Source organism: Oncorhynchus kisutch, linkage group LG2 (genome assembly GCF_002021735.2).
Source record: "Oncorhynchus kisutch isolate 150728-3 linkage group LG2, Okis_V2, whole genome shotgun sequence".
Classification (NCBI taxonomy): domain Eukaryota; kingdom Metazoa; phylum Chordata; class Actinopteri; order Salmoniformes; family Salmonidae; genus Oncorhynchus; species Oncorhynchus kisutch.
This window is the reverse complement of record NC_034175.2, coordinates 23694813-23720562: the sequence shown is the minus strand read 5'-3', so window position 1 is coordinate 23720562 and position 25750 is coordinate 23694813. Positions and strand designations below refer to the sequence as shown.

The 25750-nt window shown below is 42.6% G+C and overlaps 1 protein-coding gene across 5 annotated transcripts in view; it reads right to left on the bottom strand.

The window, feature by feature from the left end:
• LOC109909966 (thyroid hormone receptor-associated protein 3) overlaps window positions 1–16344 on the bottom strand; it is a 32699-nt gene extending 16355 nt beyond the window's left edge. For 2 of the 5 annotated variants that reach the window (XM_020509131.2, XM_020509096.2), the window contains exons 1-2: window positions 15930–16337; window positions 6355–6506 (exon numbers count right to left, since the gene is read on the bottom strand). In XM_020509131.2, coding sequence (XP_020364720.1) covers window positions 6355–6476 — 122 coding nt within the window. In that variant the 5' untranslated portion in view covers window positions 6477–6506; window positions 15930–16337. Of the gene's footprint in view, window positions 1–6354; window positions 6507–15929 lie in introns of all 5 variants that reach the window. The other 3 variants (XM_020509105.2, XM_020509140.2, XM_020509079.2) reach the window with 3 other exon arrangements.
• Window positions 16345–25750: the final 9406 nt, after the last annotated feature.

Below are 25750 nucleotides of genomic sequence, written 5' to 3'. Positions count from 1 at the left end.
CGTTCCTAGGCCGTAATTGAAAATAAGAATGTGTTCTTAACTGACTTGCCTAGTTAAATAAAGGTGTACAAAAATTTATATAATAAAAACGGACAACTCGGTGTCCAAAAATACCGATTTCCGATTGTTATGAAAACTTGAAATCGGCCATTCCAATTAATCGGTCAACCTCTAGTTTGGACATCAAAGTACAGCACAGTAGAGTATAGTAGAGTACAGTACAGAACAGCACAGCACAATAGAGTAGGATTCAGTGAAGTACAATAGAGTTCAGTACAGTAGAGTATATTAAAGTAGAATAGAATTCAGCACAATACAGTAGAATTCAGTTCCGTACAGTATTCAGAACTGTACAGTTCAGTACAATACATTATAGTGTTCTCAACTCTAGTATGGTCTACTGTGTACTGTACTGAACTCTACTCCACTCTAATCTAGAGTACAGAACTATACACTGCTTTTCTTTACTTTACTTTACTGTACTCCACTGTGCTCTACTGTACTGTGCTTTCCACATTTTAGAAACATAGATATCTATGATTGGTTCAGATTTGGTCCGGTCTGGGCCAAATGTAGGCCGGTCCTGACATTTGTAGACGTTGAAATCAAGGCTAGGGTGGACTGACCAAATGTCAACTAACTTTCAACGTCCATGGACGTCCGGTATCGGTCTGTGCTCAGTGGATGAGGATGCTGCTGGTTACAGTAAATGGAAAGAGAGGGGGCTCATGGGTAGGTGTCAGTAAGAGCCGTGAGAGGTAACATTCATTGGAGGTAGGGAAGGAGAGAGAGGGAGGATTGTCCGACTCTTCACACTCTTGCTTTGTCCACCAGATGACAGAAATAGAAAGGAAACCGTTATCAGCTTGACATAAAAATATTCCAGTGGAAGGGAGGACAGTAGCAGGTGACCCACTTGTGGTTTGTGAGTACTATGATTTCCCATTTTAGCCTATTAAATAGCAGAAATCCCATTACAGATCTTTATGAAATGTTGTTACCGATTTGTATTCACTTAATTCATAAACAAAATGTATATTAGTAAAACACGATAACTAATTGGTAGGTCTACCTTTACTTGTAACTTCTGTGAACTTTCCTTATCCTCTCTCCTCATGAGGGTCAGAAATGAGAAAATATCTTAAAGATATGTGGGATTTTGGTAACAGAATTTCAAGGCACAAGACAATGTTTCTTAAACTTACAGAAGGCAGTGTGACACTATTTGGCAGGGGTCTTTAATTCAACATTATTGTGATTTTACATAAGAATAAATAAAAGCTTTAGCTTATTCCATCTTTAAATGACATGCAGCTTATAAAGGCTTCATAAACCCTTCATAAACACTACATAAATGTGTAACAAATCATCTAAGGGAAAGGGGGGTACCTAGTCAGTTGTTCAACTGAATGCCTTCAATTGAAATGTGTCTTCCACATTTAACCCAACCCCTCTGAATCAGAGAGGTGTGGGGGGCTGCCATAATCGACATCCACGTCGTCATCGCCCGGGAACGGTGGGTTAACGGCCTTGTTCAGGGGCAGAACAACTGATTTTTACCTTGTCAGCTCGGGGATTCGAACCAGCAATCTTTCGATTACTGGCCCAATGCTCTAACCACTAGGCTACCTGCTGATCCATAACTATATGTCATGCTTTATAAAGGGTTCATAAATGTGGCTTAACTGTGTGACATAACCACCAATGTGAAATGTGACATAACCCGCTATGTCAAATATGACATAAACCTGTGCTTTATAAAAGGTGGCATAAGCACAGCTTAATAAAGGCCTTATATACCATATTAAATTGAGGCGTCACACAGAATTTATAACCCTGTCAAGCATCTTGGTAGAGCACTGCAATGCCAGGATAGTGGTTTCGATTCCCAGGGCATAAAAATGTATTCATTTTTATTCACGTATTTTCATTTTAATCATCTGCAAAATTTGATATATTACATTTTTCTAAAACATTTCTAGGATGGCCCAACTTCTTAACAAAATGCAGTCATTCACAGCAAAAAAAACATTGGTGTGGCCTTTTAAAATCAGTTCGCTTTTTTTGCCGAATTCCATTTTCTCAGTTTAGTCTTTCCAGGTTTCGGATTTTCCCAATATCTTCAGGTTTTCCCTTAGTTGTTCACACATTTTAAACAGAAAAACAACAACATTTGATTTGTGTCCACAACAATGCTCAAGCCAAATCAGGGGATGAGTTTTGAGGTCTGTTAGAAATCTAAGAAACTTTGATTTTTTTTGTGTAGTTGCCCATTCACTGCACTGTTGTTTGGTTAGAGAGTTTTCTGTAGTGCAGTAATCACACATGTGATGATTATGTATTCCATATACAGTGATTTGCATTGTGACCGCCAATGGAATGGGTGGAGGAAAAGGCCAGCAACACTCCGTATTATTCAGAGCCGATGAAATGACAAACGTTTGGACGTTCAAACGTTTGGACACACCTACTCATTCAAGGGTTTTTCTTTATCTTTTACTATTTTCTATGTTGTAGAATAAGAGTGAAGACATAAAAACTATGAAATAGCATCATGTAGTAACCAAAAAAAAGTGTTAAGAATTTGAGATTCTTCAATTTAGCCACTCTTTGCCTTGATGACAGCTTCGCACACTCTTGGCAATCTCTCAACCAGTTTCATGAGGAATGCTTTTGCAACAGTCTTGAAGCTGGTTGAGAGAATTCCAAGTGTGTGCACAGCTGTCGTCAAGGCTATTTGAAGAATATAAAATATATTTTGATTTGTTAAACACTTTTTTGGTCAGTACATGATTCCATATGTGTTATTTCATAGTTTTGATCTCTTCACTATTATTCTACAATGTAGAAAATAGTACAAATCAAGAAAAACCCTTGAATGAGTAAGGTGTTCTAAATCTTTTGACCCATACTGTATGTGTTAGGAATGACCAAAGGTGTCTGACTTTATAGTAAGTACAGCGTCATATGATAAGACATTTACGCATATGTTATACATTTCAAAATGTTTCTGACTTTAAATTAAGTAAAGAACCATGTGATATAGTCTTTATGGATGTGTTATGAATGACCAAAGGTGTCCCACTTCAAACTAAGTATTACAGGACACTACATAAACTGTCAATAGATAGGTTATTACCGTTCTGCTGATTTATGAAGGTTCTCTCATGATCCATAGGTTACTGTAGGGTGTGAAGTATTTAAATAGGTTGATGGACCTGCAACGCATTTGTGTGTGTCAAAGCCAAGATGACTTGGAGTAGTCCAACCTGAGACCACCACAACAGGTATTCCTCTTCTGTTCCCATGCTGGAGACCATGGCTTGATTACAACCTGCTACAATGGTGGCAACATTTTGTAGCTGATCTTTCAGCGGGGGAGTGGGGAATGTGTCAAACAACCGGTTGGACCCAGCACCGCACGGTATGGCTCGTTTACGTTGTTGTGTGTGTTTGTGCACTGAGGAACATGTAACTTGGTTGCAGAAGAAAGCCACTTTCAATTTCTTTAGGTTGGGGGCTTTCATCAAGGTAAGCGTTTCTTGGTGTAACGTCGTCTCCAGGCTACTGCACACACAGCACATATAAGCCTGGGATATAAACCATTCAAAGTTGGCCTTAGTGGGAGTGACCATATAATTCTAAAGGAGTGGCCTTACTGAAAAAAGTATTTGTCATTGTCACTAGTTAACACAGTAAAAAAGTAATAATTATGGCCAAACCCTGCCCACTTCCACAATTTATCTTCTTAAAATTTGACTTGAAATCTAACCTGAACTAATAGTTGGTTATGTCACATTTGACATTGGTGATTATGTCACATAGTTATGCGACATTTATGACCCTCTATAAAGCATCATATACGGCTATAGATACTTTGTAACACATTTATGACTGAGCTTTCATTTGACATGCTCCTATGAACTTCTAATGTTGGTGATGTCAAATGAAGCACGTCATGCACTGAGGCCCAAACATGGCATGTATAGTCAGTCCACACATAACTGTTGGAGATCAGCAACCAATCAGGAGCATTTAAAACCTTGACTAAATCGACATAACAACAACCTTTGTAGGGTCAAAGCATTTCTTACAGTCTATGTGTAGCATATCTGTCAAGACGCGGTCAGCAACTCATATCTCATTTCGATTTGTCACTCGTTGTTTTCCATATAGACAGAAAGACGGAAAACAAATCTTTCTCCGAAAAAGTTTTTTGTTTCTGTTTCAAAGTCTTCTTCAGGCTCTCTACCCATGTAATTCCCTTTTACAGAAAAAAATATATACGTATAAGTCCTTATAAGGTGGAATATGAAGCCCCAAGAATCCCCAAAATTGCCCTTGCTGGAAGCCTGTGTTTCAGACATAAGGAAGTAGATGGCTGCAAACTTTCTACTTTTAAACTCGGACAAAGCAGAGATGCTTGTTCTAGGTCCCAAGAAACAAAGAGATCTTCTGTTGAATCTGACAATTAATCTTGATGGTTTTACAGTCGTCTCAAATAAAACTGTTGAAGGACCTCGGCGTTACTCTGGACCCTGATCTATCTTTTTTCCATCTATGTAACATTGCAAAAATCTGAAATTTTCTGTCCAAAGATGAAGCAGAAAAATGTATCCATGCTTTTGTCGCTTCTAGGTTAGACTACTGCAATGCTCTACTTTCCGGCTACCCGGATAAAGCACTAAATAAGCTTCAGTTAGTGCTAAATACAGCTGCTAGAATCCTGACTAGAACCCCAAAAAATGTATCATATTACTCCAGTGCTAGCCTCCCTACACTGGCTTCCTGTTAAGGCAAGGGCTGATTTCAAGGTTTTACTGCTAACCTACAAAGCATTACAAGGGTTCGCTCCTACCTATCTTTCCGATGTGGACCTGCCGTACATACCTACACGTACGCTATGGTCACAAGGCGCAGGCCTCCTAATTGTCCCTAGAATTTCTAAGCAAACAGCTGGAGGCAGGGCTTTCTCCTATAGAGCTCCATTTTTATGGAATGATCTGCCTACCCATGTGAGAGACGCAGACTCGGTCTCAACTTTTAAGTCTTTATTGAAGACTCATCTCTTCAGTAGGTCATATGATTGACTGTAGTCTGGCCCAGGTGTGAAGGTGAACAGGAAAGGCACTGGAGCAACGAACCGCCCTTGCTGTCTCTGCCTGGCCGGTTCCCCCCTCTCCACCGGGATTCTCTGCCTCTAAGCCTATTACAGGGGCTGAGTCACTGGCTTACTGGTGCTCTTCCATGCCGTCCCTAGGAGGGGTGCATCACTTGAGTGGGTTGAGTCACTGACGTGATCTTCCTGTCTGGGTTGGCGCCCCCCCTTGGGTTGTGCCGTGGCGGAGATCTTTGTGGGCTATACTCGGCCTTGTCTCAGGATGGTAAGTTGGTGTTTGAAGATATCCCTCTAGTGGTGTGGGGGCTGTGCTTTGGCAAAGTGGGTGGGGTTATATCCTTCCTGTTTGGCCCTGTCCGGGGGTATCATCGGATGGAGCCACAGTGTCTCCTGACCCCTCCTGTCTCAGACTCCAGTATTCATGCTGCAGTAGTTTACGTATCGGGGGGCTAGGGAGAGTCTGTTATATCTGGGGTATTTCTCCTGTCTTATCTGGTGTCCTGTGTGAATTTAAGTATGCTCTCTCTAATTCTTTCTCTTTTTCTTTCTTTCTCTCTCTCGGAGGACCTGAGCCCCAGGACCATGCCTCAGGACTACCTGGCATGAGGACTCCTTGCTGTCCCCAGTCCACCTGGTCGTGCTACTGCTCCAGTTTCAACTGTTCTGCCTGCGGCTATGGAACCCTGACCTGTTCACCGGACGTGCTACCTGTCCCAGACCTGCTGTTTTCAACTCTCTAGAGACAACAGGAGTGGTAGAGATACTCTCAATGATCGGCTATGAAAAGTCAACTGACATTTACTCCTGGGGTGCTGACCTGTTGCACCCTCGTCAACTACTGTGATTATTATTATTTGACCATGTTGGTAATTTATGAACATTTGAACCTCTTGGCCATGATCTGTTATAATCTCCACCCGGCACAGCCAGAAGGGCACTGGCCACCCCTCATAGCCTGGTTCCTCTCTAGGTTTCTTCCTAGGGAGTTTTTCCTAGCCACTGTGCTCCTACACCTGCATTGCTTGCAGTTTGGGGTTTTAGGCTGGGTTTCTGTACAGCACATTGTGGCATCAGCTGATGTAAGAAGGGCTATATAAATACATTTGATTTGATTTGAACATGTTGGTTCATCCCTCTTAAGCTGTTTAAAGACAATTTATAGACAAAATAACATGAATTCATAACAATGTCCTAGGGCCGTAATATGTAAGTAAGTAAGTTACGTTGTTAGCCACCTGTAGCGATGTTTCCTAGATCTGGACCGTGAGCTGCTTCTGGAGCGGGAGACAGAGCGAGATCTGGACCAGGACCCAGAGTGGGACCGAGACTTGGATGCTGACTTTGTTGCCTTGGACATCACCGCAGGCAACCTCTTTGAGACGACAGCCTGTCAGACAAACAGAGGGGAGTCATGTGTGATCATGAGCATCTATTCAATTTCAACATTTAACCCACATGTTCCATAGGCCCACATAGGCAACATTGAATAAGTAGAACAAGGAAAATTTGCTGATCATAGGATAACAATAATAACAATAATTGACTATTATTTCATTTTTGTCATCTGAAACCATTGCGTACAAAAACTGATATTCTTCAAAGAGGCCTACTACATAGAAGATACCCACAATGTAATACAAATTAACAAAATAAAGGATTCTTCACATATTTGAAGATGTAGAGCAAAATGACTGTCAAGTAGTACAAGTGGGCGAATCTGTCGATCACTGTGACCAAAGTGTCAGGTGGCAAACTACAACCAGACGGCTAGGCCGCTGAATGATTATCTACAGTCACTGCAGAAACAGAGGGATTAAGATAAAGAGCTGTGACTCGAGAAAACCATGACAACAACACCTCCAAGAGATATAAAGCATTCAAGAGATGCCATACCTCAGAAAAGCTTCTGTGCAAAAATGTGCACTGAAGCAGCTTCAAAAGAAGTGCAAAAAAGCTACTACTGTACACTAACTATTGCTGCCAAAAAAACTGTTGGAGAACAGTGTGGATACTGCAGCTGCAAGTAACATAACCGGTTTCATGTAGTCAGTCAAACTAGTTTCATGTAGTCAGTCATTTGCATTAAGGAATCAGTTTCATTCCAGTGATGGGACTGAACTTTTGACTTGTATTGGTCCCAAGAAAAGATGAGGAACCTTACACTAAGTCTGCGTAAGTATAGACCTTCCCTATAATGGGATAGATGCATTCTAGGCTCGAGCCTCTATACACACTTTATACAGTATATCCAGTAACAAATGGAACAATCATCTTACATTCCACCAGCCTTTCACATTGTCCCTAATTATTGTGCTAGTCTAAGAATGGTGGATGGGAATGTTTGTTTTCTCAAAAGAGAAATCCTTATAGCCAGCTGTTCAAAAATAGACTAATGGCAGCTTTCAGCAAAGGTAAATGAGGAAAGAGCAGGGGTTGTTTCACTACTTACCAAACACCCATCAGTCTCATTGTTAGGACAGCATTCTATGTTATCTACCCGGCACAGAAAGTCATACTGAAAACTCATTAATCATGCCAATATTTAATAGTATTACAACCCTGTTTTTGTTCCTGTGTAGATTATTTTAGAACCAGTTTACGTGCAAAGGTGGAAAAGAAAAAGAGAGAAGGAGTATGAGGAGTGACAGCGACGGCATTATGGACACGATGGACCAATGAATGAATAATAAAATACATGACTGATGTTTATAACTTTTCAAATCAACCTCAGCGCTAAATTGAATGTAATAGAAAATGACAGGCAACATTTACAGGTCAGGGGCATTACTATATCATCATTATACAGGACAGGACAAGATGGCGCCGACAGACACGGTCGCCATGTTTCTAGCTCCTAGACAACTTTGCAGTGTTTTTGTTATTATTTGCTCAGAGCGTTTGTTGTAGCATTATCTAGAGCTGAAAAAAATTCCTTTTGGACATTAGATCAGCGGTCACTCATCATACATTTCAGCAGAAATTTGGCTTCCCTGACCTGGATCCTTTGTTTGAACTTTCCGAGGCAGCTCTATTCATCCTGGGGGCTCCACCGAAATTCCGACAGCGGAGAAGAGGAAGAAGTCCAGAGAAGTGGAAGAAGTAGTGGGGCCCTAGCCAGACTCAAGCGGCGTGAAAACCATCCACTGCTTCTGCGTATATTACTCGCTAACGTTCAGTCCCTGAACAATAAAGTAAACAAGTTCAGGGCGAGGATCTCCTTCCAGAGAGACATCAGGGACTGTAACATACTCTGTTTTACGGAATCATGGCTCTCTCCGGATATATTGTCCATGCACAGTCCATTCAGCCAGCGGGGTTCTCCATCCATTGTGCAGACAGGAAGAAAAAAACTCAGGGAAAAAGAAAGGCGGAGGTATTTGTTTCATGATTAACAACTCATGGTGTGATTGTGGTAACATACTGTACATGAACTCAAGTCCTTTTGTTCTCCTGATCTGGACTACCTCCCCATCAAATGCAGACCACATTACCTCCCAAGATAATTGTATTCTGTCATCATAACTGCAGTGTATATTCGACAGTACAGGGACAAAGTTGAGTTGCAATTCAATGGCTTAGACACAAGACATATGTGGAAGGGACTCCAGACAATCACGGATTATAAAGGGAAATCTAGCCATGTCACAAACACACCGTATCACTCCCGGATAAGCTAAACACCTTCTAAGCCTGCTTGGAGGAAAACAACTTTGAAACACCAACAGACCCCCTCCACTCATGAGAACTGTGTGCTCTCGCTCTCTGTGGCCAACGTGATTAAGTAATTTAAGCGTGATAACCTTCGCAAGGCTACCGGCCCAGGTAGCATCCCAAGCCACGTACTCAGAGCATGTGCAGTCCAGCTGGCTGGAGTGTTCACAGACATATTCAATCTCTCAAATTCTCAGTCAGTTGTCTTGATGCAAGTGGGGTGTCCACCATTGTTCCTGTACCCAAGAAAACAAAGGTAACTGAACTAAATGACTATCGCCCCGTAGCACTCACTTCTGTCATCATTAAGTGCATTGAGAAGCTAGTTAAGGACCATATTACCTCCACCTTACCCAACAATCTACACCCACTACAATTCGCATACCGCCCCAACAGATCCACGGCTGACGAAATCACCATTACACTGCCCTATCCCACCTGGACAAGAGAAATACCTATGTAAGGAATGCTGTTTGTAGACAACAGCTCAGCCTTCAACACTATGGTTCCCTCCAAGCTCATCACTAAGGTCAGGGCCCTGGGTCTGAACCCCTCCCTGTTCAACTGGGACCTGGACTTTCTGACGGGCCGAACATGTCTATATACACAATTATATATACAGTTTATCTAGTACAGGGTTGGACCCCCCTTTGCCTCCAGAACAGCCTGAATTATTTGGGGTATGGAAACTTTCCTCTGGTATCAAGGGGCCTAATCTATGCCAGGAAATAATATGAAGATGTGGCTCCAATGGGCCCCCAATCACCAACACTGGACAATTGAGGAGTGGAAAAACATTTCCTGGTCCAAAGAATCCCGGTTTCTGTTCATGTATCATGCTGATGGCAGAGTCAGGATTTGGCGTAAGCAGCATGAGTCCATGGACGCATCCTGCCTGGTACAGGCTGGTGGCAGTGGTGTACTGGCACACTTTAGGTCCCTTGATATCAATTGAGCAACAAACGTTTCCGACACTTTGTAGAACCAATTCCCCCAAAGAATTCAGTCTGTTCTGGAGTCAAAGAGGGATCCGACCCGGTACTCGATGGGCATATCCAATAACTCTGACATTGCTCGTTCTGATATGTTTTATATTTTTTTATTTTACTTTTGATGGATTGATGGCAGCATTCGCGTGAAACTGAAAGCGCGAACCACTGCTTTTAACCAGGGCAAGGTGACCGGAAACATGACCGAATACAAACAGTGGAGCTATTCCCTTCGCAAGGTAATCAAACAAGCTAAGCGTCAGTATAGAGACAAAGTAGAGTCGCAATTCAACGGCTCAGACACAAGAGGTATGTGGCAGGGTCTACAGTCAATCACGGATTACAAAAAGAAAACCAGCCCCGTCACGGACCAGGATGTCTTGCTCCCAGGCAGACTAATATAACTTTTTTGCCCGCTTTGAAGACAATACAGTGCCACTGACACGGCCCGCAACCAAAACATGCGGACTCTCCTTCGTTGCAGCCGACGTGAGTAAAACATTTAAACGTGTTAACCCTCGCAAGGCTGCAGGCCCAGACGGCATCCCCAGCCGCATCCTCAGAGCATGCGCAGACCAGCTGGTTGGTGTGTTTTCGGACATTTTCAATCAATCCTTATCCCAGTCTGATGTTCCCACATGCTTCAAGAGGGCCACCATTGTTCCTGTTCCCAAGAAAGCTAAGGTAACTGAGCTAAACGACTACCGCCCCGTAGCACTCACTTCCGTAATCAGGAAGTGCTTTGAGAGACTAGTCAAGGACCATATCACCTCCACCTACCTGACACCCTAGACCCACTCCAATTTGCTTACCGCCCAAATAGGTCAACAGACAATGCAATCTCAACCACACTGCACACTGCCCTAACCCATCTGGACAAGAGGAATACCTATGTGAGAATGCTGTTCATCGACTACAGCTCAGCATTTAACACCATAGTACACTCCAAACTCGTTATCAAGCTCGAGACCCTGGGTCTCAACCCCGCCCTGTGCAACTGGGTACTGGACTTCCTGACGGGCTGTCCCCAGGTGGTGAGGGTAGGTAACAACATCTCCACCCCGCTGATCCTAAACACTGGGGCCCCACAAGGGTGCGTTCTGAGCCCTCTCCTGTACTCCCTGTTCACCCACGACTGCGTGGCCATGCACGCCTCTAACTCAATCATCAAGTTTGAGGAGAACACTACAGTGGTAGGCTTGATTACCAACAACGATGAGACGGCCTACAGGGAGGAGGTGAGGGCCCTCGGAGTGTGGTGTCAGGAAAATAACCTCACACTCAACATCAACAAGACTAAGGAGATGATTGTGGACTTCAGGAAACAGCAGAGGGAGCACCCCCCTATCCACATCGATGGGACAGTAGTGGAGAGGGTAGTAAGTTAAGTTCCTCGGCGTACACATCACAGACAAACTGAATTGGTCCACCCACACAGACAGCATCGTGAAGAAGGCCCAGCAGCGCCTCTTCAACCTCCAGAGGCTGAAGAAATTTGGCTTGTCACCAAAAGCACTCACAAACTTCTACAGATGCACAATCGAGAGCATCCTGTCGGGCTGTATCACCGCATTGTACGGCAACTGCTCCGCCCACAACCGTAAGGCTCTCCAGAGGGTAGTGAGGTCTGCACAACGCATCACCGGGGGCAAACTACCTGCCCTCCAGGACACCTAGACCACCCAATGTCACAGGAAGGCCAGAAAGATCATCAAGGACAACAACCACCCGAGCCACTGCCTGTTCACCCCGCTATCATCCAGAAGGCGAGGTCAGTACAGGTGCATCAAAGCAGGGACCGAGAGACTGAAAAACAGCTTCTATCTCAAGGCCATCAGACTGTTAAACAGCCACCACTAACATTGAGTGGCTGCTGCCAACACACTGACTCAACTCCAGCCACTTTAATAATGAGAATTGATGGAAATTGATGGAAAATATATGTATATACTGTACTCGATACCATCTACTGCATCTTGCCTATGCCGTTCTGTACCATCACTCATTCATATTTCTTCATGTACATATTCTTTATCCCTTTACACTTGTGTGTGTATAAGGTAGTAGTTGTGGAATTGTTAGGTTAGATTACTCGTTGGTTATTACGGCATTGTCGGAACTAGAAGCACAAGCATTTCGCTACACTCGCATTAACATCTGCTAACCATGTGTATGTGACAAATTTGATTTGATTTTTGGATTATGTGCGTATAGTTTCATATTGCTAGGTATTATTACTGCACTGTTGGAGCTGCACCTGCGATAACATCTGCAAATACGTGTACGTGACCAATAAACTTTGATTTGATTATACAAAGTTACAAGACATGACTGGAGAGCTGTATAAGATTCACAGACTGAACAACTAGGCTGCCAATTAAGAAGAGGTCACTCTGGCTCACCTTGAATGTCAACAATGTGTGAAAAACACTCTTCAAAATAAACTAATTGAAAGGATAACGTCATATGGTGCCAGACCAGCAAGTGGATTGGCTCATGAGAGTTGAGAAGATTATCTGATTATTGGGCCTTAAGCAACTACCAATCAGTGGCCAGAGAATGTCCATTCTTCAATAGCACATTCAGTGCCAAACATGTTCCTTACCCCTGTGGAGGGTAAATACGATTCCTTAATAAGGGGATTCTGGCTATATTCTGAGAGTGATTCATATGATCCCGCAGATGAGATTATTCAGTCTATGGACACTCACCATGGCATATGATCTTCGGTCTAAGCGAGCAGGGATGAAAACATGTATTTTTCATTTTGAAAAGCATCTGAGGGGGAATGCCGTGAGGAGGAAATTGCAGACTAAACATTGGGAGGACTTCAAAAACGGTGCACCGGCATCTAGCAGCACATGCTAGTCACAGCTACTATTTTAGTGAGTATTGAAATGGACCCCTCCTCCTGCTACTCCTCTATGGTGCTCCTTCCCTCATTTTTCTTCATTGCAGACTGCGCTTGTTATTTTTGGCTTCCAGGGCTAATTTCCTGAATGCACTGGAATATACTTTTTTGCCTACCGGGCACATTTCATGACTGGCATTTCAGAGCGTGCTCCCATATCCACATTTTGGAAAAATAGAGGGAAACTAAACCCTGGTCAACAGATGGTATGGCATATTATGAAATTAGACATTTTGCTATGTACTCTCTGCAGAAGACCTTTATCACCTAGTCAAACACAGTTGATTTATTAGCTGTAGACTATAGCTGTGTAGCTGTGTAACTGCATATACTGTAATACCAAGAATCTGTTTAAAACTCATTACACAAACAAGAAAAACATCTGTTTTTCTCAGGACTGGTTTCATATGGCTGAGAATAAACCTTTCTGAAAGCTCTCAAATGCCTGTGAAATGAAACTAAACAGGATGAGGGCCATAACTTTTGCATTCATCCGCTAGGTAACTAGAGTATAATCACTTCCTTCACTTAATTTTGTGTGACTGGTTTATCTTACTGGTAAAACCGTGTAGCGAATTGCAGGGGCCAAAACTGGGCAAACTGGGCATTCACTAGGTAACTATTAAATCATGTATCATCATATTTAACTTAAATAGATGCTCCCCTGAATTGTGTGTGACTGGTTTATCCAACTGGTAAAACGGCAAGGATATGTGTAGCCCATTCCAGGTGTAGTTAACTGTAACTTAATAAGTAATAAGTGTCTGTAAAGTGTGATGAATCATGGGTCCATTTCAGTCAGAGAACAGTGACCCACTTCCAACTGATAACCAGGGGCAGCTGCCTGTCTCTTCCTAACAGAGTGTACTCCACAGCCTAATCACTAGGATTTAAACTTCCAAAAGGCTGTGACAAGCATCTACACTAATTATGTACCCTCTACTGACAGACACACAAACACACCCACAGGGCCCCTCATGCAAAGAGTAACAGTTGCTCAAGCCCGGTCACCTGTTCATTTAAGGGCAAAAGTTGTTCCCGAACAATGGTTGGGCAACTCGATACAGCAGCAAGAGTATAAACAGACACACTCCACTCAATCAACTACACTATCATTAAGACCCGGATGCCTCAGAAGCAGCTGGAATCACATTTGGCATCTATATGGACCACTGAGATGACACTCGCCACAGCAACTGTCACTGATGTTGTCTTTGGTAACCAAAATGGACCAGAAATGTGGGCATCATTGTCAGGGTGTCAGAGTTTTCCCTCAAGACTTGGCTTTATAGAGGCAGTTCATGGATTGCCAAGTGGACTCTCCTGCTAGAGTCCAGATCAGAGGATAATTATTATGTTTCTTAAAGTTGCCTTATTACCAAATAAGCCCATTGTAACTTGATTTAGGCCTATTAACAATGGCACTCTCAAATAAGAATGAATTCAACCACGGCCGCGTCATTGTGATTTTCTGCAGCAAACTCAACACCGACCAAAGTTGACAAACCAACGTTGAATCGGAAAATGCAACAATAATCACTAAAACCATACCAAAAAAGACTCACCCGGTAACTGAAAGGCTGAGAAAAGTAATGTGCTTTGTTTTCTCAGAGTGAGAAAATACAGCGCCCCATAGCAGTGTGGTCTCACTAAAAGTTCAGTGTCTGTCTACGTGAGACAGTCTCTCTGTTGGGTACAACCGCTACAGCGAGTTCACATCCACTCCCACCAACGGAGTAGGATTCATGTGTGGTACATATAATCACTCTTTGTTGCTACTTGAGACTTCTTTAAAAAAACTCCTCAGTCAGCACTATAATCAGTATGTTTATTTCTTGGGCTGCTGTAAATAGGTGAAAACGTTAATGTGTAGCTATGTGAGCTTTTGATTTACACAACTGTTGTCCTGAAAATACATAGTAGAAAATGACTGAGGCATCCTCAAATCGTGAGGATATGCGTCTTAACTTATTGCTATCAAGATGGAACTCAACAGCTAAAGGTCCTCTCTATTTTGGTCCGTTGTGAACAGCATGGCAAATGGCAAGCTATCATTCCTTATTTCAGCAATGTGGTGAGATTATGTATATGTTAGGTCTTGCCTATTGACAGATATTTTCATTCAAATGTAGACTAAAGCTGTAGATATCATGTGCATTTGGTCAACTTTCAGTGTTAGCCATTCTACCGGGGCCAAAGTCATGACAGTCACACAGTCACACACAAGTGACATTACCCCAGAGTTGACCGTGTCAAAAACTCCATATCAAATTGTCGACTTCTCCTGTGAACATTTTGGACTGTCTGAAAATAAATGACACGTAAATTGTGAATCCTGTGAAGAGGCAAGTGTTGATACAACACCCTTGTAGATTCAATACCCCAACACTGGAGTGCCAGTTACAGGGGTATCCTCAAATGTACACCATACAGAATTCACAGCATCAACTGTAGGCTAGTCAACAACAGAGCATACATACTGTGAAAGGCCACAAGGCCGATTACTGTAAATCCCATTGCTTTACAATGATCCCCGTGAATAAGCAAATAGAAAAGTTATTCTTAGTAAAAAAAATATTTAAAAAAGCGACAGTACAGCACAGCTTCTTTGTTGTAAGGACCTGTGCCGGGATACCGGTGGGGATGTGGTTACGCCTTTCTCCTGTGTACATTTGAACAAGATATTATTTGCTCTAAGGGAACAATAAGGCAGGATCCTAGAGCACACTGCAACAGGATATATGATATGATGTAGTGATTACTTCTGCCAAGGGTGGCACAATCAACCCTGTCCCATTTTTTTTTGTTGCTCATAAATCATTTGAAATTATAATTGGGGGGTGAACAATGAATTGGGTTTGCACTATGCAACTAATGCATTTATGGAAAAAAAATCAGCTGGATACTTCACTGGCTGACTGAACTGAAGCTCTAACTTTGTTGATCAATCAATCGACAACAAGGAATGCAATTTAGAGTGACATCGAGCTGTCGACTTTCTGTAGCTTGAGAAATGGTGTCAAAGAAATCCCAGAGAAATGCAAACATAACAATGCTACCGAGACGTTAGTCTATATAATAGTAACTACACTGTATCGTGCCATGAGAATAACCTCACATGTGATACATTATATCATATATAGTAGCTGGCGGGGATACAAGGACACACTAGAGCAAGGACAGACAGGCTATAGCTTACCTCCGATGTGTCTGTTTTTTTCACGCTCCTCTGTCGGGTCCGGGTCGTATAGCTTCTTGGGTGACAGCAGGCGGAGGATTCGTTGCTGTCACACTATCAACCAAATAATTTTAGATGATAGGTTGCAATCCGAATAAACAGGCCAGTTGAGCTAACTTTGACTACTGTGTGTCAAGCATCGTATTGACCGAAAAATGTGCGGGCATGACGTTTATCAGCTCGTTCAACAAGCCTTTCATCAGATCGGTTTCGTATTCATGTCACATTAAATAGCTAGAGCAGTTGTAATGCGACACTGCACTGTGCGCTCACGAGGAATGAATTCAAAAGTGGAGAAATTCTCCGAGAACGCATAAAATATGAAGCTATAGTACTGGCTACAGTCGAGCCTTCCTTCGCAGCGCAGCAGGGGGTGTGACTAGTGCTCAGTGCACGCACACAGGTCAAATTTCCTTCCTGGTATCCCCCTGTCAAACGTACACAGAACAAAAATGTAAATGCAACATGTAAAGTGTTGGTCCCATGTTGCATGAGCAGAAATAAAATATTACAGAAATGTTCCATATGCAAAACAAAAAGAGAGGTTTTTTCTCTCAAATATTGTGCACAAATGTGTTTACATCCCTGTTAGGGAGCATTTCTCCTTTGCCAAAATAATCCATCCACTTGACAGGTGTGGCATATCAAGAAGCTGATTAAACAGCGTGATCATTACACAAGTGTACTTCTTGCCGGGGACACAATGCCACAGATGTCTCAAGTTTTGAGGGAGTGTGTAATTGGTATGCTGACTGCAGGAATGTCCACCAGAGCTGTTGCCAGATAATTGAATGTTAATTTCTCTACCATAAGACGCCTCCAACGTTGTTTTAGAGAATTTGGCAGTACATCCAACCGGTCTCACAACCGCAGACCATGTGTATGGTGTTGTCTGGGCGAGCGGTTTGCTGATGTCAACGTTGTGAACAGAGTGCCCCATGGTGGCTGGTGTGGTTATGGTATGGGCAGGCATAAGCTATGGACAATGAACACAAGTGCATTTTATCGAGGGCAATTTGAATGCACAGAGATACCGTGACAAGATCCTGAGGCCCATTGTCATGCCATTCATCCACCGCCATCACCTCATGTTTCAGCATAATAATGCACGCCCCCATGTCGTAAGGATCAGTACACAAATGTCCGTTCTTCCATGGCCTGCATATTAACCAGTCATGTCACCCATTGAGCACGTTAGGGATGCTCTGGATCAACGTGTACGACAGCATGTTCCAGTTCCCGCCAATATCCATCAACTTCGCACATCCATTGAAAAGGAATGGGACAACATTCCACAGGCCACAATTAACAGCCTGATCAACTCTATGCGAAGGAGATGTGTTGTGCTGAATGAGGCAAATGGTGGTCACACCCGATACTGACTGGTTTTCTGATCCATGCCCCTACCTTTTTTTAAAGATATATGTGACCAACAGATGCATATCTGTGTTCCCTGTCATTTGAAATCCATAGATTAGAGCTTAATGAATTGATTTAAATTGACTGATTTCCTTTCATGAACTGTAAAATCTTTGAAATTGCTACATGTTGCATTTATATTCTTGTTCAGTATAGTTACACTAGCAAAACGTTTTCTACTTCTTCCGCAACTGCGTGTTACACTGTAACAAAGTCCACCACAGTTGTTACATTTTTGCAGTCACTACAGCGCTTCTGCAGAAATGTCATTGGTCATGTACGCTGCATACGCAGTATACGAAAGAATCTAAGGCAGGCGAGAGGTCTTATAGACATGTTCCATAATTTGTCGCTATACTACAGCAAGTTATTTCTGTCCTGGCATAAATTGGACAGGAGGATGATGATGAAGACTGAAATGATGAGGGTGGCATGAACCTTGCACAAATCTTTCAATATCTACCGTACGTGATCGACATATTCATTGATCAACAGACCTGAGTGCTTGGACCAAGTGGATGCACTGACCGTTCAGGTCCTGGGGTTACAGTGACATTGCCTTGAGCTGTGTAATTGCATGGCAAATATTGGCACATATGTTAGGATGTATCAAGCTAACACAGTCTCGAAAGACAGCGAACTAACAAGCCCTTAGGCAAAGTTCTGTTGAGTAGTATTGAGCCCATTCAAATTGCAAGAACCACAAGCCCAACTATTGACGTATATTACCAGGGAACACTTCCTTTTAATCTTTGCTTTTTATCTTGACGTAGACCAGATAGAATGTACATAGTGATAATTTTTCCCATGCCATGTAGGCCTACAGCTTTCCAGAGGTAAGCCTACAAGTGACCCACAAGTAACCTAAAAATAAACCCTTGCGTAGACACAACTAGAAGACAATACCCAAATATTAACTAGCCAGTGGTGGAATATGTACCCAATTGTCATACCTGAGCAAAAGTAAAGATACATTAATAATTTAAAAATGACTAAAGTAAAAGTGAAAATCACCCAGTAAAATACTACTTGAGTAAAAGTAAAACAATATTTGGTATTAAAGATAAGTCTAAAAACTACATTAAATTGCTCAAATATACTTAAGTATCATAAGCAAAAGTTTATGCTATATTAAACAAACCAGACGGCACAGTGTTGTCACGACTTCCACCGAAGTCGGCTCCTCTCCTTGTTCGGGCGGCGTTCGGCGATCGACGTCACCGGCTTTCTAGCCATCGCGCTCCATTTCTCATATTCCATTGGTTTTGTCTTGTTCCATTACACACCTGGTTTTCATTCCATAATTACTGCATGTATTTAGTCCTCTGTTCCCCTCAATTGTCTTTGTTTGTAATTGTTTGTTTGTTATGTGGATTATTGTCAGGCGCTTTACTTTTGCAATGTTCTGTGTTTTTGGCACGTTATTGTTTTTATGTGCTGAAATTTTTGGAACGGAAATAAAGTGCACTACACTCTGCTCTCCTGCACCCGACTTCGCCTCCCGTACACACCCTTGACAAGTGTTCTTGTTGTTTTTAATTGACAGATAGCCAGGGGCACATCTCCAACACTCAGACATCATTTACAAATAAAGTATTTGTGTTCTTGAGTTCGCCAGATCAGAGGCAGTGGAGGCAGAGGACATGGTTCCACATGTCACATGTCACCAGAGGGTGGCAGAGACCATCCTCGAGAGATTAAGGACACTCAGGTGTCCTATTTACTTATTATTATTTCTCTGTTAAAAGAAGTGTGTTTTCGGTTGTCCTTTGCTGAAGCTTGAATTATGTACCGTGTGCGATTGTCTTCTGAGTGAGTTTTCGATACTTAATGTTTGTTGTTTTCCCAGTGATACTGTGATCCTGCCGTTACCGTTTCTCAGTAAAGTGTTATGTTTATCCTTAACCGCTGATTCCTTGTCTGGTCTCTTCTCTGAACCTGGGTCCAGATGCAGAGGAAACAGATACAAAAGTATCTATATCCACAGTAAAACGAGTCCTATATCGACATAACCTGACAGGACGCTCAGCAAGGAAGAAGCCACGGCACCAAAACCGCCATAAAAAAAGCCTACGGTTTGCAACTGGACATGGGGACAAAGATTGTACTTTTTGGAGAAATGTCCTCTGGTCTGGTGAAACAAAAATAGAACTGTTTGGCCATAATGGCCATCGTTATGTTAGGAAGAAAAAGGGGGAGGCTTGCAAGCCGAAGAACACCATCCCAACCTTGAAGTACAGGGGTGGCAGCATCATGTTGTGGGGGTGATTTGCTGCAGGAGGGACTGGTGCACTTCACAAAATAGATGGCATCATGAGTCCTGACCTCAATCCTATAGAAAATGTGTGGGCATAACTGAAAAAGCATGTGCGAGCAAGGAGGCCTACAAACCTGACTCAGTTGCACCAGCTCTGTCAGGAGGAATGGGCCAAAATGTACCCAACTGCATTTATATTCTTGTTCAGTATAGTTACACTAGCAAAACGTTTTCTACTTCTTCCGCAACTGCGTGTTACACTGTAACAAAGTCCACCACAGTTGTTACATTTTTGCAGTCACTACAGCGCTTCTGCAGAAATGTCATTGGTCATGTACGCTGCATACGCAGTATACGAAAGAATCTAAGGCAGGCGAGAGGTCTTATAGACATGTTCCATAATTTGTCGCTATACTACAGCAAGTTATTTCTGTCCTGGCATAAATTGGACAGGAGGATGATGATGAAGACTGAAATGATGAGGGTGGCATGAACCTTGCACAAATCTTTCAATATCTACCGTACGTGATCGACATATTCATTGATCAACAGACCTGAGTGCTTGGACCAAGTGGATGCACTGACCGTTCAGGTCCTGGGGTTACAGTGACATTGCCTTGAGCTGTGTAATTGCATGGCAAATATTGGCACATATGTCTTCTGAGTGAGTTTTCGATACTTAATGTTTGTTGTTTTCCCAGTGATACTGTGATCCTGACAGGACGCTCAGCAAGGAAGAAGCCACGGCACCAAAACCGCCATAAAAAAAGCCTACGGTTTGCAACTGGACATGGGGACAAAGATTGTACTTTTTGGAGAAATGTCCTCTGGTCTGGTGAAACAAAAATAGGACTGTTTGGCCATAATGGCCATCGTTATGTTAGGAAGAAAAAGGGGGAGGCTTGCAAGCCGAAGAACACCATCCCAACCTTGAAGTACAGGGGTGGCAGCATCATGTTGTGGGGGTGATTTGCTGCAGGAGGGACTGGTGCACTTCACAAAATAGATGGCATCATGAGTCCTGACCTCAATCCTATAGAAAATGTGTGGGCATAACTGAAAAAGCATGTGCGAGCAAGGAGGCCTACAAACCTGACTCAGTTGCACCAGCTCTGTCAGGAGGAATGGGCCAAAATGTACCCAACTCATAGTGGGAAGCTTGTGGAATGGTTACTTTTTAAAAATGGTATAGAATCATCTTGATCCCCTCTGTTGAAGATGCTTGGACCTTCGTTTTTATATTTTCAGTGATACTGTTAACAAACACGCCCCCGATAAAGAAAATGATCATTAAAAACAGGTTCAGCCCCTGGTTCGACAATGATCTCGCAGAGTTACTCCACCTCAAGAATTGCATTTGGCAAAAGCCTCGGCACACGCATAATCAGGCTGAGTGGCTATTGTTTAGGTACATGAGAAATAAGTGCACTCAGGCTATCCGGAAGGCCAAAGTTAGTTACTTTAAGGAGCAGTTCTCTCTCTGTGGGTCTAAGCCCAAGAGATTCTGGAAAATAGTTAAATACCTAGAGAATAAACCCTACTCCTCACAGCTGTCCATGTCCCTTAATGTTGATGATGTGGTTGTTACTGACAAGAAGCACATGGCTGATCTCTTTAATCACCACCTCATTAAGTCAGGATTCCTATTTGACTCAGCCACGCCTCCTATCCCATCCAACATTTCCTCATCTCCCATTCCTTCTAATGCGACTATCCCCGATGCTTCTCCCTCTCTTTCCCCTGCCCCGCTACAATGTTTCTCCCTGCAGGCAGTAACTGAGTCCGAGGTACTAAAGGAGCTCCTTAAACTTGACCTCAAATAACCACCTGGGTCAGATGGGTTAGACCCTTTCTTCTTTATGTTTGCTTCCCCCTATCATTGCCAAGCCTATCTCCAACCTTTTTAACTTGTCTCTCCTTTCTGGGGAGGTTCCCATTGTCCCATTGCTTGGAAGGCAGCCACAGTTCATCCTTTTTTAAAGGGGGAGATCAAGCTGATCCAAACTGTTGTATGCCTATTTCTATTTTGTCCTGTTTATCAAAAGTGTTAGAAAAACTTGTCAATAATCAACTGACTGGCATTCTTGATGTCTATACTATTCTCTTGGGTATGCAATCTGGTTTCCCCTCAGGTTATGGATGTGTCACTGCAACCTTTAAGGTCCTCAATGATGTCACCATTGCCCTTGATTCTAAGCAATATTGTGTTGCTATTTTTATTGACTTGGCCAAAGCTTTTGATACAATGGACCATTCCTTACTTGTGGGCCTGCTAAGCAGTATTGGTGTCTCTGAGGGGTCTTTGGCCTGGTTTGCTATCCACCTCCCTCAAATAGTGCAGTGTATAAAGTCAGAAAATGTGCTGTCTCAGCAACTGCCTGTCACCAAGGTAGTACCCCAAGGATTGATCCTTGGCCCCCGCTCTTCTCAATTTACATCTACAACATAGCTCAAGCAGTAGGAAGCTCTCTCATCCATTTATATGCAGATGATAAAGTCTTATACTCAGCTAGACCCTCCCCGGATTTGGTGTTAAATGCTCTACAACAGTGTTAAATGCTCTACAACAAAGCTTTCTTAGTGTCCAACAAGCTTTCTCTGTCCTTAACCTTGTTCCGAACACCTCCAAAACAAAGGTCATGTGGTTTGGTATGAAGAACCCACAGGTGTTATTACTACCAAGTACTTGGGAGTATGGCTAGTTGATAAACTGTCCTTCTCTAAGCACATATCAAAGCTAAATCTATAGTTAAATCTATACTTGGTTTCCTCTATCATAATCGTTCCTCTTTCACCCCAGCTGCCAAACTAACCCTGATTCAGATGACCATCCTACCCATGCTAGACTATGGAGATGTAATTTATAGATCGGCATGTAAGGGTGCTCTCGAGCGGTTAGATGTTCTTTACCATTTGGCCATCAGATTTGCTACCAATGATCCTTATAAGACACATCACTGCACTCAATCCTCCTCTCTAAACTCGTCATCTCCTCTCTAAACTCGCAAGACCCACTGGTTGATGCTTATTTATAAAACCCTCTTAGGCCTCACTCCCCCTATCTGAGATATCTACTGCAGCCCTCATCCTCCACATACAACACCTGTTCTGCCAGTCACATTCTGTTAAAGGTCCCCAAAGCACACACATTCCTGGGTCGCTCCTCTTTTCAGCTTGCGGCAGCTAGCGACTGGAACGAGCTACAACAAACACTCAAACTGGACAGTTTTGTCTCAATCTCTTCATTCAAAGACTCAATCATGGACACTCTTACTGACAGTTGTGGCTGCTTTGTGTGATGCATTGTTGTCTCTACCTTCTTGCCCTTTGTGCTGTTGTCTGTGCCCAATAATGTTTGTACCATGTTTTGTGCTGCTACCATGTTGTGTTGCTACCATGTTGTTGTTATGTTGTGTTGCTACCATGCTGTGTTGTCATGTGTTGCTGCCTTGCTATGTTGTTGTCTTAGGTCTCTATGTAGTGTTGCGTTGTCTCTCTTGTTGTGATGTGTGTTTTGTTCTATATTTATAATGTTTTTATTTTACATTTTTAATCCCAGGCCTCCGTCCCTTTTGGTAGGCCGTCATTGGAAATAGGAATTTGTTCTTAACGGACTTGCCTAGTTAAATAAAGGTTAATAAAATGAAATAAAAATCTTTACACCACTGTAACTAGCAAAGGGAAGTTAGACTTTTCCACTCATAGCAATAGCTTTGTTCTCAAGACGCAGCACAGCCTATAACAGTGCCTGCTGGCAAATCACCTAAAGACAGTTCTTGCGTTTGTCTTTAAGTCCTGTTTTCTACTGTGTAATACTTGTTCTGTCAAGTAGGAAAACTCAATTTGGGACAACCGCATTGAGTGAAAGAGAAAAACGTATCTGACGACAAAATGACACTAAGCTCCTTGTGAAGCTTCGTGTAGCGTTACTGGCATGTGTGGCATGTCGTCATCAATATTTAAAGAGTAGGGGGCCTGTATTCATGGATCCTCTCAGAGTGGTAGTGCAGATCTAGGTTCAGATCCCCCTGTCCATGTAATGTTACTCATTGTGATTTTGAATGTAAAATTCATCCTACATCAGCGCTCCTAATCTGAGATGCTTTGGGAATATGGGCCCTGGTCCCAAAACCCTAATGTAAGATAAAAGAAAAGTAGAGGCCTTTGAAGGTTTAAACCTTGAAACAGCCTTCCACTTGTGCCAGAAACTTGGACAGCGATGATGAACCTATTTTGCATGGTAAAGACAAATTTCTATAACCAAATGTGTGGCACAAATCCATCTCAAAACAAATAGTGCTATCTGAGAGCTTATTTGATTAATTTAAAGCAGGAAGCCAAAAGCAAACGCCTACAGTACATTGTTTACCTCATGAGTAGATGTGAGAGCAGGCAAAGTAGGGGTCAGTGGTTGTAAAGTGGTTAAAGTATCAAAGAGAGTTGTCTCTCCATCAAGCAGGGGTTGTTTTGCAGTGTTTGTGGAGTTCGCATTGTAAGGGGTCACCAAAAGTCCTCAGTATCGTACTCTTTATCCACAGAAATAATTTAGCTGCAATACTTTTATTGAATACACTGTACCTCTGTAAGAATATATAAATATATATATTTTTTTTTTGGGGGGGGGGGTGTTAAGGTGTTACACTGTTGCTTAACACTTCTGTTTAACCATCATGAGTTTTGTGCACTCATATCTCAACAAATATCCTACATGATTTACTACTGTCCAATTGACAGAATTAATATGCATGTGTTCAGAGCACAGTCTATGGTTCAGGGCAGCTGTGAAGTATTTTATGAGTTCTTCACATTTGAAGACATAAATAGAGAAAGATTTGTCTTTATTGTGAATTAATTCATAGTTATCCAGTGATATATCTCGATTCCAAGGATATTTGGGTTCTCTTCGACTGAATAGGCCATTCCAAACACAGGCCACATTGTCGGTGTGCGTTTGTGTGTATGTGTGTGAACTAAAGAGTGGTTTTGCATTAACACTTACAGTTGAATAGTTGCCCCCTGAGTCACGCCCCTCATGGACTTCCCCACCTACCCTATTAGCCCTGGACTGTGACCCACAGAATTGGTATAACCCACGAGTGTACAGACAGCAGAGAGGTTTATTTTTGGGCGACCCATCTGACACCACTTTCTCCATCTGTGCCTGGATAAACGAGGTCTCACTCCCCCACATACTGCCCACCTGTTGGAGCCGTTTTCTCTCTAACTGACAGGTCAGGACACACAGGTCTTTACGATATCCAATCTAACTACCAGAAAACCACCCTCATCTGCAGGGGTCCACAGTCAGTGTAGTTTCATAGTAAAGAATAACATAAGATACTGAAGCAGGAGATGCTTATCGACGACAAGCACAGACTCAACCAACACCTAATGTGAACCTCAAAGAGAAACAAAATCTAAACTCTACTGATTGAGACCAATGATTAACCAACACCTTACTAGGGATCAAGGACACACTTGAAATAGAAAGTGACGTGTATGGCAGGCTGTGTGATTTCCCAACATCGCTGTGAGCACAAATATCACAAATGGGCATGCAGTCTGAAACAGACATGTTTTCTCAGAAGCATTTCTGAACTTCACTATTTTCTCTGTGTCTCCGTGCCAGTGACTTTGCATGATATTGTTTTAAAGCCTTTTGACCATCTGTAAATGGTTACCACAGCGTGGAGGGATCTACAGTTTAACAATACAGTTGGTCATGTGTCGATTATTGAACTACGAAGCATTGTGATGACATGAAGGCATTGTAGATGTATTTATTGAATTTAAACAACATTTTCAAGATTCAGATCAGTATCTCTGTAATGCTCAGACTATGTACGTGATGCACAGAGCAGTGATACATAGAGCACGTAGTGGTGCACACTTTCGCCGTTTCCTGCCCGGTAACAGCGGTGCGGGGAGACGGGGTTGGTTGGAGCCAAGACGCCATGCTATCATCATATCCCACGTCAACTCCCAACACCAGCCTCTACTCACTTTCCTACTCCACGCTGACACAACCATGGCACCTGTTCCACACTCTACAAAGCACTGCTATTCAATTACAGGCCTTTTTTTTATGTGAGCCTCTTCCAACTAC